At 50.2% G+C, this 17,258-nt stretch overlaps 2 protein-coding genes across 2 annotated transcripts; both read left to right on the top strand.

Moving 5' to 3' along the window:
• Positions 1 to 403: 403 nt before the first annotated feature.
• LOC138999841 (CD177 antigen-like) lies at positions 404 to 5,155 on the top strand. Its single transcript, XM_070402057.1, has 7 exons — positions 404 to 455; positions 530 to 670; positions 919 to 1,104; positions 1,775 to 1,894; positions 2,040 to 2,156; positions 4,477 to 4,617; positions 4,869 to 5,155. Exons 1-7 carry the CDS (start codon positions 404 to 406, stop codon positions 5,153 to 5,155), a joined length of 1,044 nt encoding a protein of 347 aa, XP_070258158.1.
• Positions 5,156 to 8,347: 3,192 nt separating this feature from the next.
• LOC138999882 (CD177 antigen-like) lies at positions 8,348 to 14,310 on the top strand. The gene is given in 10 exon segments (XM_070402097.1): positions 8,348 to 8,413; positions 8,489 to 8,629; positions 8,875 to 9,060; positions 9,731 to 9,850; positions 9,995 to 10,159; positions 12,403 to 12,543; positions 13,195 to 13,380; positions 13,513 to 13,644; positions 13,910 to 14,122; positions 14,125 to 14,310. Coding segments are annotated over 10 exon segments (1,386 nt in total). The 5' UTR covers positions 8,348 to 8,364; the 3' UTR covers positions 14,178 to 14,310.
• The last annotated feature ends 2,948 nt before the right edge of the window (positions 14,311 to 17,258 follow it).

The raw sequence follows: 17,258 nt of genomic DNA, 5'->3' as shown, positions 1-17,258 counted from the left end.
GGAAGTTGAGCCATTCCCCACCTGGGGCCAGAAAGTGGCCAGGTTGCCAGGAGATATGAGGAAACTTCCTTCGCAAACTACCCTGAAACAATGTGGGGGTGGGATCCACACCAGTGGAGGCTGGGGTTAGGATGCCTCAGTTTTTAACTGTAAAGGGGTCTGGGAGCCTGGACAACTGGGTCAAAGGGAGGAGAGGGGCCTTAACTCTTGGGTCAGAAGGAGGAGGAAGAACTTGGGTTTCTGGCCTTTAAAGTTGCTGAGACTCAGAATGTGGGCCCAGGCCTTCTTTAGCAAGGCCCTCCAGTCCCCACCATTTCCTGGCTGCCCTGGGTGAAGAGAGACATAAAAGGGCTCCATTTCCTGGAGGAAGAACGGGAGCAAGAGAATTCTAGCTGCCCCGACCATGAGCTTCATCCTGCTGCCAGCCCTCTTGGGCCTCACCCTCATGCTGCCCGGTGAGTGAAAACACAACTTGGGAGGGGATTTCCTGGGAGGATGGGCTAAAATGGATTTTCTGTTCCCACTTCAGCAATGGAGGCCCTGACCTGTCAGGCAGGAATATGGGAGACAGTGAGGAAAACATCAGAAATGCCCTTGAGTTGGACACCTGAAGAGGAGTCCTGCAAGGATGGCTGGGGTTGCCAAGATTCGCTGATGCTCATTGAGAATGGTGAGAAAGGCCCCAAAGGCCCCAAGCCTGACCCCACCTTCACCTGCACAGGGATATCCCTCCTCCTGACCAACAGTCTCCAAAGACTCAGGTCCCCTCATGCCAGGAGCTGTCCCCTCCCCAGCAGGAGGAAGCCTTCAGGGGCCCAGTTGCCTCCTCTCCATCCTCTCCCCCAGCCACGATGAAGACTCTCCCTCTAGCACCCTGGAGTCCAGATCCTCACCTGGCCTGCCTCCTTCTTCATCTAGGACCCGAAGTGTTCCTAGAGCTCAGCAAGGGCTGTACCCAGAAGGAGGATCATGAGGCCCGTATCACCCAGCACAGGAAAGGCCCTGGCCTCTCTGTCATCTCCTACACCCGTGTGTGCCGCCACAAGAACCTCTGCAATGACCTCTCCTCCACCCGCCCTGTCTGGACCCTGCCCCCCTCTGCAGGTGCGAACAAGGAGTGGGAGGATGAGGAGCAGGAGAGGACAGGGGAGAGGGGAGGAGGGAAGCACAGAAGGGCTGTTCATTTAGAACCCCTCCCTCCTAACTGGCCTCTGCACACCTCCCAGGACTTCTGACCCTGACATAGCTTCTTCTAACAGTCCTTGGGCAGGAAACTGGATTGCTCTTATGAGTTCAGCCCCACCTCAAATTCTGACGATAGCCTGAACCCGGGCCATGCTCCTTTGTCTATACTGTTGAGCTTGGCTCACTCATGTTTCATTTAGGATTTGGGTATATCCTCTAAAAATGAAATTGGCCTGTAGCTCTCCAATGTCCTTTCTATACTATAAACTGTATTGGAGTGGGGGGTGCTTCGTGATTCTCTACTCTTTAGGGCACCTTGTCTGCTTGGATTGTGTAGTGGAAGTTGTGGGTGAAAGCTACCATCGATCTTGCAAGGTCCCCTGTCTTGTCTGAGTCACCACTGCCTCTCCCAGGTCTAATGCCCACCCCCTTTCTCTCTCAGCAACCACTCCACTGCAATTTCCAGCACCCCAGGTCTACATGAGACTGAGAAGGTTGATGATGGGTCCACAAAAGCAAAGACGATAGAAGGCACTGGATCCAAATGCAGAGCCCACTCAGTCCTCCCTTCTTCCCTCTCCCCTCCCAGTCCCAGGGTCAGTGCGGTGCCCAGTCTGCTTTGCTGAGGAAGGCTGTAAATCCACAACAGAGATGACCTGCCCCATTGGGCACACGCACTGCTACAATGGGACCCTGCAGCTCAGGGGAGGTAAGCTGGGACATCGGGGTCCCTGCTGGCCCTGAGGGTAGCTGAGGGCTGGGGCTCAGAGGAGAGTGGGCCTGGCTCCTCAGGATTGGGTGGTCCCAGTGACAGCATCTCACTCTCTCCCACTCTGCCTGGCTCCTTTCCACAGTTGGCATCTTCACTGATCTGAAAGTCCAGGGATGCATGTCCCAAGCAGCCTGCAACCTGCTTAATGACACTCAGGAAATCGGGGCCTTGTCTGTGAGTGAAAAGTGTGACTCTGACGGTGAGTCCCATGTCTGGAAGGTGAGGCTGTACCCAACCTGCATCCGTAGAGTATGATGACCCTTGTAAACGTCAGACATGCAAACACATCCCACAAACTCCAACAGCCACAAATAATTCAGTTTATTACACATTTGGGCATGCACAAAGTGAGGGATTGTCCTGGTAGGCCCTTTGGAGTGAGCATGCCAAAAGAAGTGTCCAGCTGAAAGGGAGAGAGAAGAACAGGAAGCAAACATAGGACAAGTTGGTGGGCTGGCAGCTTTGCATTGCACTTTATCCATTGTGTGTGGAAGTGAGTGCAAGTGCCTGCTTCTCATGCTGGGATTGATGCATTGCCTTCCATTCTATTTCTCCACACTCTTGACCTCGGCTAGCCAAAGTTCCCTTACCTCCCTCCACCCTCATCCATACCCCACCCATGGTGCTAGAGCACCCTAGCAGCCTTGTCGCATAGGAAAGAGTGTCAGAGAGAACATCGAGGGTGCTTCAGGTGTGATAGGGTCAGCAAGAGACAAGCAGGGACACTGGGAGGATCCCCACTCACCCACACAAGCCCAGCCCTTATCAGTACACCTGACTGAGACTGAGACTGGCCTGGAGTATCTCAATGAGAAGCACCAATGGCAGGGAGGAGAGTGAGAAGAGGGTCTTCCCTGCCTGAGACTCAGTTTCCTCATCCGCCCACAGCACCCAGTCCTTAAAGCCTCAAGGTGAAAGTTCAGTGAGTGCAGCAACATCCTCTGTGTGCTTGGATCTCTCTGCCTAGACTGGGAGCCTTGAGGACAAGGCCTGGATGTCACTGACACTAAGGATTCTAGCCTGAGGCAACACAAGGGCTGGCTCAGGATGGGAAGTGAGCTTGTACAGGACTCCAAGGTCTCTGGTGGAGACTGCAGAGGACTGAGACCCTACTCCTGCCCTAAAGGACCTCCAGGACGAGGAGGGGAGACATTACTGATTCAGATGGTCACAGGGCTGTAGGGAAATGGGTCTAGGGGAGGTCTGAGGAGGAAGATACTAATGTCCTGCAGGTGGGTGAGTAGGGTACTTCACAGAGGGGGTGACCTTAAAGATAATCTTCAATCTATTAATAGAAGAGGAAAAGGACATTAACAGTCAGAGGAAACAGCCTGTGCAAAGGCCCAGCCGTGGGAATAAACCTGCTATTTTATAGAAGGGCGCCTTAGCTGTACCTAAGAAGTTCACTTAAAGAGGATGGGGTGTAGCTGGAACTGGGGGTGATTGCCAGTTTTTCAGGTAGACAAGGTAGATGTGGGTGATCTCTGCTATTCCAAGCAGAAGTAACAGTGGTGCAAGTCCAAGGATGCAGGAAATGACGTGGCATGTCTTTGGAATGGATATTGTGGGGGAGTGAAGAGGGAGGTTCGGGGGCTTGGTGGTGGGTCAAGTAGCCACAAAGCCAGACTGAGGGGTTAGTCTTTCTCCTAAGGCACAGGATCCATGGAAGGGTGTTGAACAGGGAAGAACAATCTGAGTCTCTCCTTTTGATTAGTTGTTTAATTGTCTGGCCCTCAGTTCTGGGAGTAGGTAACATTCATTTTCCAGAAGGCATTCCTAAAACAAATCCAATGTAACCCATACCACAGAGCACACAATCACACAATACACACAACAGACATAACCACACTCATTATACCACATTCACACCACACACCACATGAGAAAAGAGAAGGTGGGAGTGACTGCACAGTACATGCTTCTATGATGGGGCAAAGATTAGGATATAAAAACCATAGAGACCAGCCAAGGCCCATTACAAATTGCTCTTTCAGGCAGTTGAGCCATTTCCCCACCTGGGGCCAGAAAGTGGCCAGGTGGCCAAGAGAAATGAGGAAAGTACCTTCTAAAACTACCCTGAAACAGTGTGGGGATGGGGACCCAGACCAGTGGAGGCTGGGGTCAGGACGCCTCAGGTTTTAACTGTAGTGGGGTCTGGGAGCCTGGACAACTGGGTCAGAGGGAGGAGAGGGGCCTTGACTCCTGAGTCTGAGGGAGGAGGAAGGATTCGGGCTCTGGGCCTTTAAAGTTGGTGAGATTCAGAGTGTGTGCCCAGGCCTTCTTTAGCAAGGCCCTCCACTCCCCACACTTTCCTGGCTGCCCTGGATGAAGAGAGACATAAAAGGGCTCTGTTTCCTGGGTGAAGAGCAGGAGAAAAAGAAATCTAGCTGCCCTGACCATGAACCCTGCTCTATTGCCAGCCCTCCTGGGTCTCACCCTCATGCTGCCCCGAGAGTGAGAACTCCAACATGGGAGAGGATTTACCAGGAGGATGGGCTAAGATGCTGTTCCCACCTCAGGAGTGCAGGCACTGACCTGTCAGGCGGGAACACTGAGGACGGTGAGGAAAACATCAGAATTGCCCTTGGAGTGGACAACAGGCGAGGAATTCTGCAAGGACGGCTGGGGTTGCCAAGATTCGCTGATGCTCATTGAGAATGGTGAGAAAGGCCCCAAAGGCCCCAAGCCTGACCCAAAGGCAGCTTCACCTGCACAGGGATATCCCTCCTCCTGACCAGCAGACTCCAAAATACTCCCTCCCCTCATGCCAGGAGCTGTCCCCTCCTCAGCAGGAGCAAGCCCTTGGGTGCCCAGTTGCCTCCTCTCCAGCCTCTCCCCTGGCCACACCAAGATTCTCCCTCTACCACCACAGAGTTCTGATCCTCACCTGTCTGCCTCCTTCTTCTTCTAGGACCCCAAGTGTTCCTAGCGCTCATCAAGGGCTGTACCCAGAAGGGGGACCATGAGGCCCGTGTCACCCAGCACAGGAAAGGCCCTGGCCTCTCTGTCGTCTCCTTCACCCGTGTGTGCCGCCACAAGAACCTCTGCAATGACCTCTCCACGTCCCTCCCTGTCTGGACCCTGCCCACCTCTGAAGGTGCAAACAAGGACGAGGAGGAGGAGGAGGAGGAGGAGGAGGAGGAGGAGGAGGAGAAGGAGGAAGGGGACGAGGAAGAGGAGGAGGAGGGGGGAGGATAAGACCTAGGGGAGGCAGGGAGCACACAAGCGCTGTTCATTTAGAACGCCTCCATCCCACCAGCCTGTTCACACTCCCCAGGACTGCTTCCCTCCCACAGCTACTTCTAACAGTCCTGGGGCAGCAAACTGGATTGCTCTTCTGAGTACAACCCCTCGTCAAATTCCAGTGATGGCCTGAACCTGAGCCAAGCTCCTTTCTCCATACTGTTGAGCTTGGCTCACTCATGTTTCATTTAGGGTTTGGGTATATCCTCTTAAAGTGAATTTGGCCTGTAGCACTCCACTGTCATTTTCTATATCATAAGCTGTTTTGGAGGGAGTGGGGGTGCTTTGTGATTCTCTACTCTTTGGAACATCTTGTCTACTTGGACTGTGCAGTGTAAGTCGTGGGTGAAATCTACCCTGGTTCCTCCAAGGGACCCCCTTCTGTCTCAGTCACCACTGCCTCTCCCAGATCTCATGCCCCCGGCCCCTTGCTCTCTCAGCAACCACTGCACTGCAATTTCCAGCACCCCAGGTCTACATGAGACTAAGGAGGTTGATGATGGGGTCACAAATGCGAAAAAGATAGAAGGCACCAGATCCAAATGCAGAGCCCACTCAGTCCTCCCTTCTTCCTTCTCCCCTCCCAGTCCCAGGGTCAGTGCGGTGCCCAGTCTGTTTTGCTGAGGATGGCTGTAAGTCTGCAACAGAGCTGACCTGCCCCGTTGGGCATACGCACTGCTACAATGGGGTCCTGCACCTCAGGGGAGGTAAGCTGGGACATCGGGGTCGTGCTGGCACTGAGGGTAGGGGATGGCTGGGGCTCAGAGGAGAGTGGGCCTGGCTCTTCAGGGTTGGAAGGCCCCACTGGGGGCATCTCACTCTCTCCACTCTGCCTGGCCCCTTTCCACAGTTGGCACCTTCACTGATCTGAAAGTCCAGGGATGCATGTCCCAAGCAGCCTGCAACCTGCTTAATGACACTCAGGAAATCGGGGCCTTGTCTGTGAGTGAAAAGTGTGATTCTGATGGTGAGTCCCTTGTCTGGAAGATGAGACTGTACCCACCCTCAACCTTGGGGTACGATGATCCTTGTGAATGTCAGACAAAAACACATCCCACAAACTCCAACAGCCACAAATAATTTAGAAGTTTTTTACACATTTGGGCATGCACAAAGTGAGGGATTGTCCTGGTAGGCCCTTTGGGGTGAGCATGCCAATAGAAGTGTCCAGCTGAAGGGAAAGACAGGCCAGGGAATACACATTGGACAGGGTGGATGTGCTGGCAGCTTTGCATTACACTTTATCCATTGTGTGTGGAAGTGAGTGCAAGTGCATGCTTCTCTTGCTGGGAGTGGTGCATTTCCTTTAATTCTCTTTCTCCACACTCTTGACCTTAGCTAGCCAAAGTTCCCTTACCTCCTTCCACCCTCATCCATACCCCACCTATAGTGCTAGAGCACCCTAGGAGCACTGTCGCATAGGAAAGAGTGTCAGAGAGAAAATCGAGGGTGCTTCAGGTGTGATAGGGTCAGCAAGAGACAAGTAGGGACACTGGGAGGGACACTGTGATAGGGTCAGCAAGAGACAAGCAGGGACACTCACCACACAAGCCCAGCCCTTACCAGTACACCCGACTGAGACTGAGACTGAGACTGAGACTGGCCTGGAGTATCTCAATGAGAAGCACCAATGGCAGGGAGGAGAGTGAGAAGAGGGCCTTCCCTGTCTGAGACTCAGTTTCCTCATCCACCCATGACACCTAGTCCTTAAAGCCTCAAGGTGAAAGTTCAGTGAATGCCGCAAAATTCCTCTGTGTGCTTGGATCTCTCTGCCTAGACTGGGAGCCTTGAGGACAAGGCCTGGATGTCACTGACACCAAGGATTCTAGCCTGAGGCAACACAAGGGCTGGCTCAGGATGGGAAGTGAGCTTGTACAGGCTTCCAAGGTCTCTGGTGGAGACTGCAGAAGACTGAGACCCTACCCCTGCCCTAAAGGGCCTCCAGGATGAGGAGGGGAGACATTACTGATGCCGATGGTCAAAGGGGAACTCTGAGGAGGAAGATATTAATGATCTGTGGGTGGGGTATCAAGGAGGGATTCACAGAGGAGGTGACTTAAAGATTAGCTTCAATCTATTAGTCGAAGAGGAAAAGGACATTAATAGGCAAAGGAAACAGCATGTGCAAAGGCCCGGTAGAGGGAATAAACCTGCTATTTTATAGAAGGGCTCCTTGGCTGTACCTAAGAAGGTCAAATAAAGAGATTGGGGTTTAATTGGACCTGGGAGTTTTGCCAGTTTTTTAGGTAGACAAGGTAGATATGGGTGACCTCTGCTATTCCAAGCAAAAGGAACAGTGTTGCAAGGCCAACGAGGCAGGAAATGAACTAGCGTGTCTTTTTAATGGATACTGTGGGAGAGTGAAGTGGGAGATTGGGGGGCCTGGTGGTGGGTCAAGTAGCCACAAAGCCGTACTGAGGAGTTAGTCTTTCTCCTGAGGCGCAGGAACCATGGAAGAGTGTTCAACAGGGAAGAACAGTCTGAATCTCTCCTTTTGATTAGTGCTGTTTAATTTTCCAGCCCTCATCTCTGGGACTAGGTAACATTCATTTTCCAGAAGGCATTCCTGAAAATAATCAAATGTAACCCACAGAGACACACAGCACACAATACACACAACAGACATAACCTCACTCATCATACTACATGCACACCACAAATCACATGAGAAAGGAGAAGTAGGCATCTGTGGTGGGGTAAAGGTTAGCCAAGAAAAAAACATAGGAACCAGCCAAGACATATCACATAATGTCCTCTCAGGCAGTTGAGCCATTTCCCAACCTGAGGCCAGAAGGTGGCCAGGTTGCCAGGACAAATGAGGAAACTACCTTGACAAACTACCCTGAAACAGTGTGGGGGTGGGGATCCACACTAATAAAGACTGGGGTCAGGATGCCTCAGTTTTTAACTGTAGAGGGGTCTCAGCTCCTGGACAACTGGGTCAGAGGGAGGAGAGGAGCCTTGACTCCTAGGTCTGAGGGAGAAGGAAGGACTCGGGTTTCTGGCCTTTAAAGTTGGAGAGACTCAGAGTGTGAGCCCAGCCCTTCTTTAGCAAGGCCCTCCCCTCCCCACCCTTTCCTGGCTGCCCTGGGTGAAGAGAGACATAAAAGGGCTCCGTTTCCTGGGGGAAGAGCAGGAGCAAGAGAATTCTAGCTGCCCCGACCATGAGCTCCATTCTGCCAGCCCTCCTGAGCCTCACCCTCATGCTGCCTCGTGAGTGAAAACCCTAACTTGGGAGGGGATTTCCTGGGAGGATGGGCTAAGATGGATTTGCTGTTCCCATCTCAGGAGTGCAGGCCCTGACCTGTCATTCTGGAAGTTTCTCAACTGTGAGGAACGCATCAGAACTGCCCTTGAAGTGGACATCTGATGAGGAGACCTGCAAGGAAGGTTGGGGTTGCCAAGATTCGCTGATGCTCATTGAGAATGGTGAGAAAGGCCCATAGGTCCCAAGCCTGACCCCACCTTCACCTGCACAGGGATATCCCTCCTCTTGACCAGCAGACTCCAAAGACTCCCTCCCCTCATGCCAGGAGCTGTCCCCTCCTCAGCAGGAGCAAGCCCTTGGGTGCCCAGTTGCCTCCTCTCCAGCCTCTCCCCAGCCACGATGAAGACTCTCCCTCTAGCACCGTAGAGTGCTCATCCTCACCCCGTTTGCCTCCTTTTTCATCTAGGACCCCAAGTGTTCCTAGTGCTCAGCAAGGGCTGTACCCAGAAGGAGGATCATGAGGCCCGTATCACCCAGCACAGGAAAGGCCCTGGCCTCTCTGTCATCTCCTACACTCGTGTGTGTCGCCACAAGAACTTCTGCAATGACCTCTCCTCTACCCGCCCTGTCTGGACCATGCCCCCCTCTGCAGGTGAGAACAAGGAGGGAGAGGAGGAGGAAGAGAGGACAGAAGCTAGGGGAGGAGGGGAGCACAGAGAGGCTGTTCATTTAGAATCCCCCCTCCCACCTGCCTCTCCACACTCTCCAGGACTGCCTCGCCGGCACAGCTTCTTCTAATAGTCCTAGGGCAGGAAACTGGACTGCTCTTCCTAGTACAACCCCTCCTCAAATTCCAGTGATGGCCTGAACCTGGGCGAAGCTCCTTTCTCCATACTGTTGAGCTTGGCTCACTCATGTTTCATTTAGATTTTGGGTATATCCTCTTAAAATGAAATTGGCCTGTAGCTCGCCACTGTCCTTTTCTATATCATAAGCTGTTTTGGAGGGAGCGGGGGTGCTTTGTGATTCTCTGCTCTTTGGAACATCTTGTCTACTTGGACTGTGCAGTGGAAGTTGTGGGTGAAATCTACCCTCGTTTCTCCAAGGGACCCCCTCCTGTCTCAGTCACTACTGCCTCTGCCAGATCTCATGCCCCCGGCCCCTTGCTCTCTCAGCAACCACTGCACTGCAATTTCCAGCACCCCAGGTCTACATGAGACTGAGGAGGTTGATGATGGGACCACAAATGCGAAAAGGATAGAAGGCACCAGATCCAAATGCAGAGCCCACTCAGTCCTCCCTTCTTCCCTCTCCCCTCCCAGTCCTAGGGTCAGTGCGGTGCCCAGTCTGCTTTGCTGAGGATGGCTGTAAGTCTGCAACAGAGCTGACCTGCCCCGTTGGGCATACGCACTGCTACAATGGGGTCCTGCATCTCAGGGGAGGTAAGCTGGGACATCAGGGTCCCTGTCAGTCCTGAGGTAGCTGAGGGCTGGGGCTCAGAGGAGAGTGACCCTGACTCCTCGGGGTTGGATGGTCCCAGTGGTGGCATCTCATGTTCTCCTACTCTGCCTGGCCCCTTCCCACAGTTGGTATCCTCAGCGATCTGAAAGTCCAGGGATGCATGTCCCAAGCAGCCTGCAACCTGCTTAATGAGACTCAGGAAATCGGGGTCTTATCTGTGAGTGAAAAGTGTGATTCTGTCGGAGTCCCAAGTCGGGATGGAAAAGCTGTACCCAAACTTCAGTCTTCAGGTATGGTGACCCTTCTGAAAGTCAGACATGCAAACACATCCCACAAACACCAACACCCACAAATAACTTAGAAGTTTATTACTCATTCAGTCATGCACAAACTGAGGGATTGTCCTGATAGCTGCCATGGGGTGAGCATGCTAGTAAGTGGGCCCAGTTGAAGTGGAGAGAGAGGGCCAGGGGTCTGACATAGGACAGTGTGGGTGGGCTGGCTGTGTTCCTTTCACTTTATCCACTGGGTGTGGAAGTGAGTGCAAGTGCATTCCTCTCATGCTGGGAGTGATGCATTGCTTTAAACTCTCTTTCTCCACACTCTTGACATTGGGTAGCCCTAGTTCCTTCTCCTCCGCTGCACGCACATCGGTCCTTCACCCATGGTACTAGAAACCCTAGCAGCCCTGCTGCATAGGAAAGAGTGTCAGAGAGAAAATGGAGGGTGCTTCAGGTGTGATAGGGTCAGCAAGAGACAAGCAGGGACACTGGGAGGGTCCCCACTCACCCACACAAGCCCAGCCCTTACCAGTACACCTGACTGAGACTGAGACTGAGACTGAGACTGGCCTGGAGTATCTCATGAGAAGCACCAATGGCAGGGAGGAGAATAGGAAAAGGGTCTTCCCTGTCTGAGATTCAGTTTCCTCATCCACCCACAGCATCCAGTTCTTAGGGCCTTAAGGTGAAAGTTCAGTGAATGCAGCAACATTCCTCTGTGAGCTTGGATCTCTCTGCCTAGACTAGGAGCCTTGAGGACAGGGCCTGGATGTCACTGACACCAAGGATTCTAGCCTGAGGCAACACACGGGCTGGCTCAGGATGGGAAGTGAGCTTGTACAGGACTCCAAGGTCTCTGGAGGAGACTACAGAGACCTGACACCCTAACCCTGCCCAAAAGGGCCTCCAGGACAAGGAGGGGAGACATTACTGATGCAGATGGTCACAGGGCTGCAGTTTAAGAAGTCTGAGGGAGGTCTGAGGGAGAAGATACTAATGTCCTGCTGGTGGGTGTCAAGGGCGGCTTCACAGAGGAGGTGACCTTAAAGACTAGCTGCAGTCTATTAGTAGAAGAGGAAAAGGACATTTATAAGCTGAGGTCGGGATCTGGCAGTATTGTGCAGCTTAAGGCAACAGGATATCCTAATGGGTGCAACACAGGGTGCAAGAAACGGAGAATTGTTAAGAATGACAGCAATGTTTTCTCAACTTGAGCAATTACAAGACAGGAAATACTATTGACCAATACATGAAAGGTGGTGGGGCCAGGCTGGGAGGAGGGCAGCAGGAGCCATGATACTATGATCTGTGAAGTGGAGAAATGAGCGGTCCTGCTTCTTGTGGCTGTTTTAAAGGTAACCCATGTAGGTGGATGCTATATTGCCAGCCCAGGAGTTTCAGAATCATGGAACACATCCCTGCTGGTGATGTGATGGCCTTAAGTGAAGGCTCCTGGTTTTCAGAGTGGATTCCTGAGGGCCCCAGAGGGCAAGGTACCTGAGAATAGTCAACAATCACTGTCTTCCCCAGCATTCAACTCAAGGAGCCCTGTTCTGCTAATTGCTAGCAGTGGGCACTGGGAAAGCTGCTTCACAATTCTTCTGCTTATGTTTTCCATCTTGAAAATAGGGAGGAGCAGGATAGCACCACCTGCTTTGGGTATCATTGTGATAAAATGAGGTAACCCAGATGCCCTCATCTTCTTGGGAAACTTAAACGGGCTAAAACATAGAAAGCAATCACAACAAGCAGGCATATAGTAAATGCTCAGTACTCACTAGGCACTGCAATAATTCTGTTTGAAACTTGGGGTTTCTCAGTTAAAAGAATATAAGGTATCAGTCTACACTCCTCATTATCCTAGACTGGGAGCCATGAGGACAGGGCCTGGATGTCACTGACACCAAGGTTTCTAGCCTGGGGCAACACAAGGGCTGGCTCAGCACATGAAGTGAGTTTGTGCAGGATTCCAAGGTGTCTAATGAAGATGCTAGAGGACTCAGACTCATCCATCTCTCTCACACCCCAAGCAAGGAGCAGCCTTAAAGGGGTGTTGAGAAAGGTCCCTGCAGATGTTGGAGCAGAAGTGGTGGCATGAAGAATAGGGGAGGGTCTCAGACTTCAAAGATCCCTTGTAAGCCTGGGATCAAGGGACTGTGTCCAGGCTAAATGTCTGTCCCCAAACACGGGACCAGGAGGGACAGACATGGCTTGTTCCTGGGCATACACAGAACCTGATTTCTTCTCCCCAGCTCCTCTGACCTGTCAAAAGGGGATCATGCTTCAGATCAAAGAAAACCTGTCGCAGAACCCCCTGCCTTGGAACACATTTTCAACCGTGACATGTGATTTGAATGAGGTGTGTCAGGAGACACTGCTGCTCATAGATGTAGGTGCGTGGACTATGCAACAGGGAGGGATGGCTGCATGGCGTCCTGGGTCTCCTGCCCTGGATTCTGTCCCCTGAACTTGCTGCCTGATTCTCAAAATGCCTGGAGTTCTACACCTCAGTCTTCCTCTTTCTGACCTTGGTTTCCCCTTCTGAAAAATGGGCCTCGGTGCTGGCAGTAATAGTACTTATTGTGCTGGGTAGTCATGAGGATATATTCGAGGGCCCTTGCAAAATCTGAGAACAGAGCTGGTGTACAGTGACATCGGTGACTTTGTCTGAACCTTATTGAACACCTGTTGTGTGCCAGCCTCTATAGATGCCATTGGGTGTCTTCCTGCCTCTTTTTGCATGAGTGAGGAAGCAGAAAATCCAGCAGGGAAAGGAGAAAAGAGAGAGTGGGATGGCGGTTGCAATTTGAAAAATGGGAGGTTCCACTTGAGAGAGTGACATTTGAGCAAGAACTGAGAAGTGACAGAGCTCATGGAAGGACTCAGGCTCAGGCTCCCTCCTCATCCCACCTGCAACGACCTCTGATCTTGGACTCAGGCATCCTACTTTCACCCTCTGCCTGCTAAGCATCCAGAAAACGCTAGCTCCAGTATCCCTTGGGAACTTGCCACCCCAGCCCAGCTGTCACTCCCTTCCCCTGCAGGACCTACATCACTCATAGCGGGGAGCAAAGGCTGCAGCAAGACAGAGACAAAGAATTCCACAACAATCTCCATCCACTCAGAGCCCCCTGGAGTGCTCGTCGCCTCCTATGCCCGTTTCTGTTCCTCTGATGGGTGCAACAGGGCCACAAGTAGCAGTGTCCTCCTGAACTCCCTCCCTCGTCCAGGTATGGGAGCCCAGGGGGATAGGGGAGGCCATGGAGAGATGGGGCCTGAGGAATATGGAGACTCTGGGCTCTAAGAGGGTGACTGCAGCTGGGAGCAGAACTGTGCACCCTAACCTTCAATTTTCTCCCCAGCTGCCCCTGCCCCAGGAGGCCTGCAGTGCCCTGCCTGTGTGCAATTCGGTGGATCCTGTTCAAACTCTGTAAACATCATGTGCCCTCCTGGTACCACTCATTGTTATAATGGCTACCTCAATCTCAAAGGAGGTGAGTGCTGAAGGCCAGGTCCCAGGATTAAAGGGTTAGGGGTTTGGATTCACTGGAGCTGCGGTGGGAAGGTGCTTGAGACCCTGGCTCATGGGCTTGTGTATGGAAAGAGCTGGAGATTCAGATTTCTAGATCTGAGGGTGGAGAGGCCTAAGAGCCTGATCTCCTGGTCTGAGGGGTTAATGGTAGGGTCTGAGATTCTGGATCACAGGAATTTAAGCGTGTATTACTTTGAGACCCATCTGAGTCAATCTTTACTCTCTAGGTGGGCTGTCCTCTATATTTAGCATTCAGGGCTGCATGGTCCAACCTTCCAGCTCCTTGTTGAACCACACCAAAAATATTGGGCAGTTCATCGTAAATGAGGGTCCTGAGAATGAAGATGCGGAAGATAAGGTTCACCAAAGTGGGGCTGTTCCTGTTCGCTGCCTGGCTTGGGTGGTGGGGCTGGGGATATCCCTAGCCCTTTGGTGTGGGATAACCTCCCACTGACTCCATTTACCCATGATTTTTCTCCCCTGCTGACTCCCTAAATACAGCCCGCCTTCTGACCTTATAACCAAACACTTAATTGTTTTCTCATCTTCTCTGTGAATTCTCATCCACACACACACACTTTGTGATCTGATAACAAGATATGGAAGAGCCTGGGAGCAGCTGCACTGTTCTTACAGCCACATTTATCTAATAAATAAAGAAATCATCTTTTTTCCCAGTGCTGGGGTTTCTCTATGGGAGGGGAGGGCAGCACACCCAGCCATCTGCCATGGGGGAGGAGAGTAACCCTGTGAGTGATTCACCATCCCAAACCTGTCCTTCTCTGGTCTGGTGAACATCTCTGTTCTAGCTTGGATAGTAGCAGAGCCTTCAGGGTATTTGGGCATCTCTGTGACCGGGGAAGTGAAGGCACACTTTGAACAATGAAGCGTCTACTTAGGAGTCAGGTTCCCTGCACAAACAGTGGCTCCATCCCACTCAAATCACTTGACATACGATTTTGTGTGAAGTAGAGAAACAAGAGATCATGCACAGTTTCCTGAGGCTGGCATTACAGGGTCTGCTACCATTCTAGACCTGAAAGACTGAGGAGAAGTTATTACCATTACTAGAATCCTGAGTGAGGGGGTAGGATGTTTAGAGAGGTTTGCCTGGCAAGAGCTCAGATCTCAGACCAAGTATCAGTCCAGCCAACAGCAACATTACAGGGAAGGGGCTGGGGAATTGGAAGCCCAGCCTCACTCAGTGTCCACCCTCTGGCCTCCTGTCAGGACTCCCCATTGACTGCACCAGCTGTAAAGCAGGAGATCCCACTGACACAGTCCCCATAGATCTGCCCCCAACAGTGCAGAACAAGGGAAGAAGGGGAGAGAGTGAGTCTGAAAACGGAAACAGTGTCCAGAATAGTCCAGCCTTCTCCTCACATCTACCCCTTCCTTTGTCCAGGTGGAAATCAGAGTCTTCAAAGAGTATCATAGGCCTAGAGAAAATTAAAATGGCAATAAATAAATACCTATCAATAATAACCTTAAGTGTAAATAGATTAAATGTTCAATCAAAAGACATTGGGTGACTGAATGGATAAGAAAATATGCAGTCTTCAAGAGACCTATCTCAGAACAAAAGATACACATTAATTGAAAGTGAAAGGATAGAAAAAATATTCCACGCAAATGGGAAAAAAAGCTGGGGTAGCAATACTCATATCAGACAAAATAGACTTCAAAACAAAGGCCATAACAAGAGACAAAGAAGGCCACTACATAATAGTAAAGGGAATGATCAATAAGAAAATATAACCCTTGTAAACATATATGCAACCAATATGGAAATACCCAAATATATATTTTTTTAATTTTTATTTTTTGCTAAAAGTATTACAAAGGGTATTACATATGTGTCCTTTTTTTCCCCCTGCCCTTGACAATCCACTGCCCTCCCTTACACCCCAGTGTCTTATGTCCATTAGTTATGCTTATATGCATGCATATAAGTCCTTCGGTTGATCTCTTACCTCCGTCCCTCCTGCCCCCCAACCCTCCCTGGTCTTCCCACTGCAGTTTGACAATCAGTTTGAGGCAGCTCTGCCTCTGTATCTATTATTGTTCAAAAGTTTGTAATGGTCTTTATTATCCGTGAATGAGTGAGATCATGTGGTATTTTTCCTTCATTGACTGGCTTATTTCACTTAGCATAATGCTCTCCAGTTCCATCCATGCTGTTGCAAATGGTAAGAGTTCCTTCTTTTTTATAGCAGTATAATATTCCATCGTGTAGATGTACCAAAGTTTTCTAATCCATTCATCTACTGATGGGCACTTAGGCTGTTTCCAGATCTTAGCTATGGTGAATTGTGCTGCTATGAACATATGGGTGCACATATTCTTTCTGATTGGTGTTTCTGGTTTCTTGGGATATATTCTTAGAAGTGGGATCACAGAGTCAAATGGGAGTTCCATTTTCAGTTTTTTGAGGGAACTCCATACTGTCTTCCATAGTGGCTGCACCAGTCTGCATTCCCACCAGCAGTGCACAAGTGTTCCTTTTTCTCCACATCCTCTCCAGCACTTGTCATTTGTTGATTTGTTGATGATAGCCATTCTGACAAGTGTGAGATGGTACCTCATTGTTGTTTTGATTTGCATCCCTCGGATGATTAGTGACTTTGAGCATGTTTTCATATGTCTCTTGGCTTTCTGAATGTCCTCTTTTGAAAAGTGTCTATTTAGGTCCTTTGCCCATTTTTTGATTGGATTGTTTATCTTCTTTTTGTTAAGTTGTATGAGTTCCCTATAAATTTTTGAGATTAGGCCCTTATCAGATATGACGTTGGCAAATATGGTTTCCCACGCAGTGGGTTTTCTTGTTGTTTTGTTGATAGTTTCTTTTGCTGTGCAGAAGCTTTTTATTTTGAAGTAGTCCCATTTGTTCATTTTCTCTTTAGTTTCAACTGCCCTAGGAGCTGTATCAGTGAAGAAATTGCTTTGGCATATGTCTGAGATTTTGTTGCCTTTGGATTCTTCTAGAATTTTTATGGTTTCCTGTCATACATTTAAGTCCTTTATCCATTTTGAGTTTATTTTTGTGTATGGTGTAAGTTGGTGGTCTAGTTCATTTTCTTGCATATATCTGTCCTATTTTCCCAACACCATTTATTGGAGAGACTATCTTGACTCCATTGTATGTTCTTGCCTCCTTTGTCAAATATTAATTGAGCATATTGGTTCGGGCTCCATTCTGGACTCTCTATTCTATTCCATTGATCTATATGTCTGTTCTTGTGCCAGTACCAGGCAGTTTTGAGAACAGTGGCTTTGTAATAAAGCTTGATATTTAGCATTGAGATCCCACCTACTTTGTTTTTTGTCAGGATCGCTGCAGCTATTCAGGGTCTTTTTTTATTCCAGATGAATTTTTGGAGAGTTCGTTCTAGATCTTTGAAGTAGGCCATTGGTATTTTAATGGGAAGTGCATTGAATTTATAGATTGCTTTGGGTAGTATGGACATTTTAATGATGTTGATTCTACCAATCCAAGAACATGGTATGTTCTTCCATCTCTTTATGTCTTCCTCTATCTCTTTTTTCAACGTCCTGTAGTTTTCTGAGTAGAGATCT

Source organism: Myotis yumanensis, unplaced genomic scaffold (assembly GCF_028538775.1).
Source record: "Myotis yumanensis isolate MYYU_CA2020_CCGP unplaced genomic scaffold, mMyoYum1.0.hap1 SCAF_23, whole genome shotgun sequence".
NCBI classification, from domain to species: Eukaryota; Metazoa; Chordata; class Mammalia; order Chiroptera; family Vespertilionidae; genus Myotis; species Myotis yumanensis.
The sequence above is the reverse complement of the archived record's forward strand: the minus strand, read 5'-3'. Positions and strand labels throughout refer to the sequence as shown.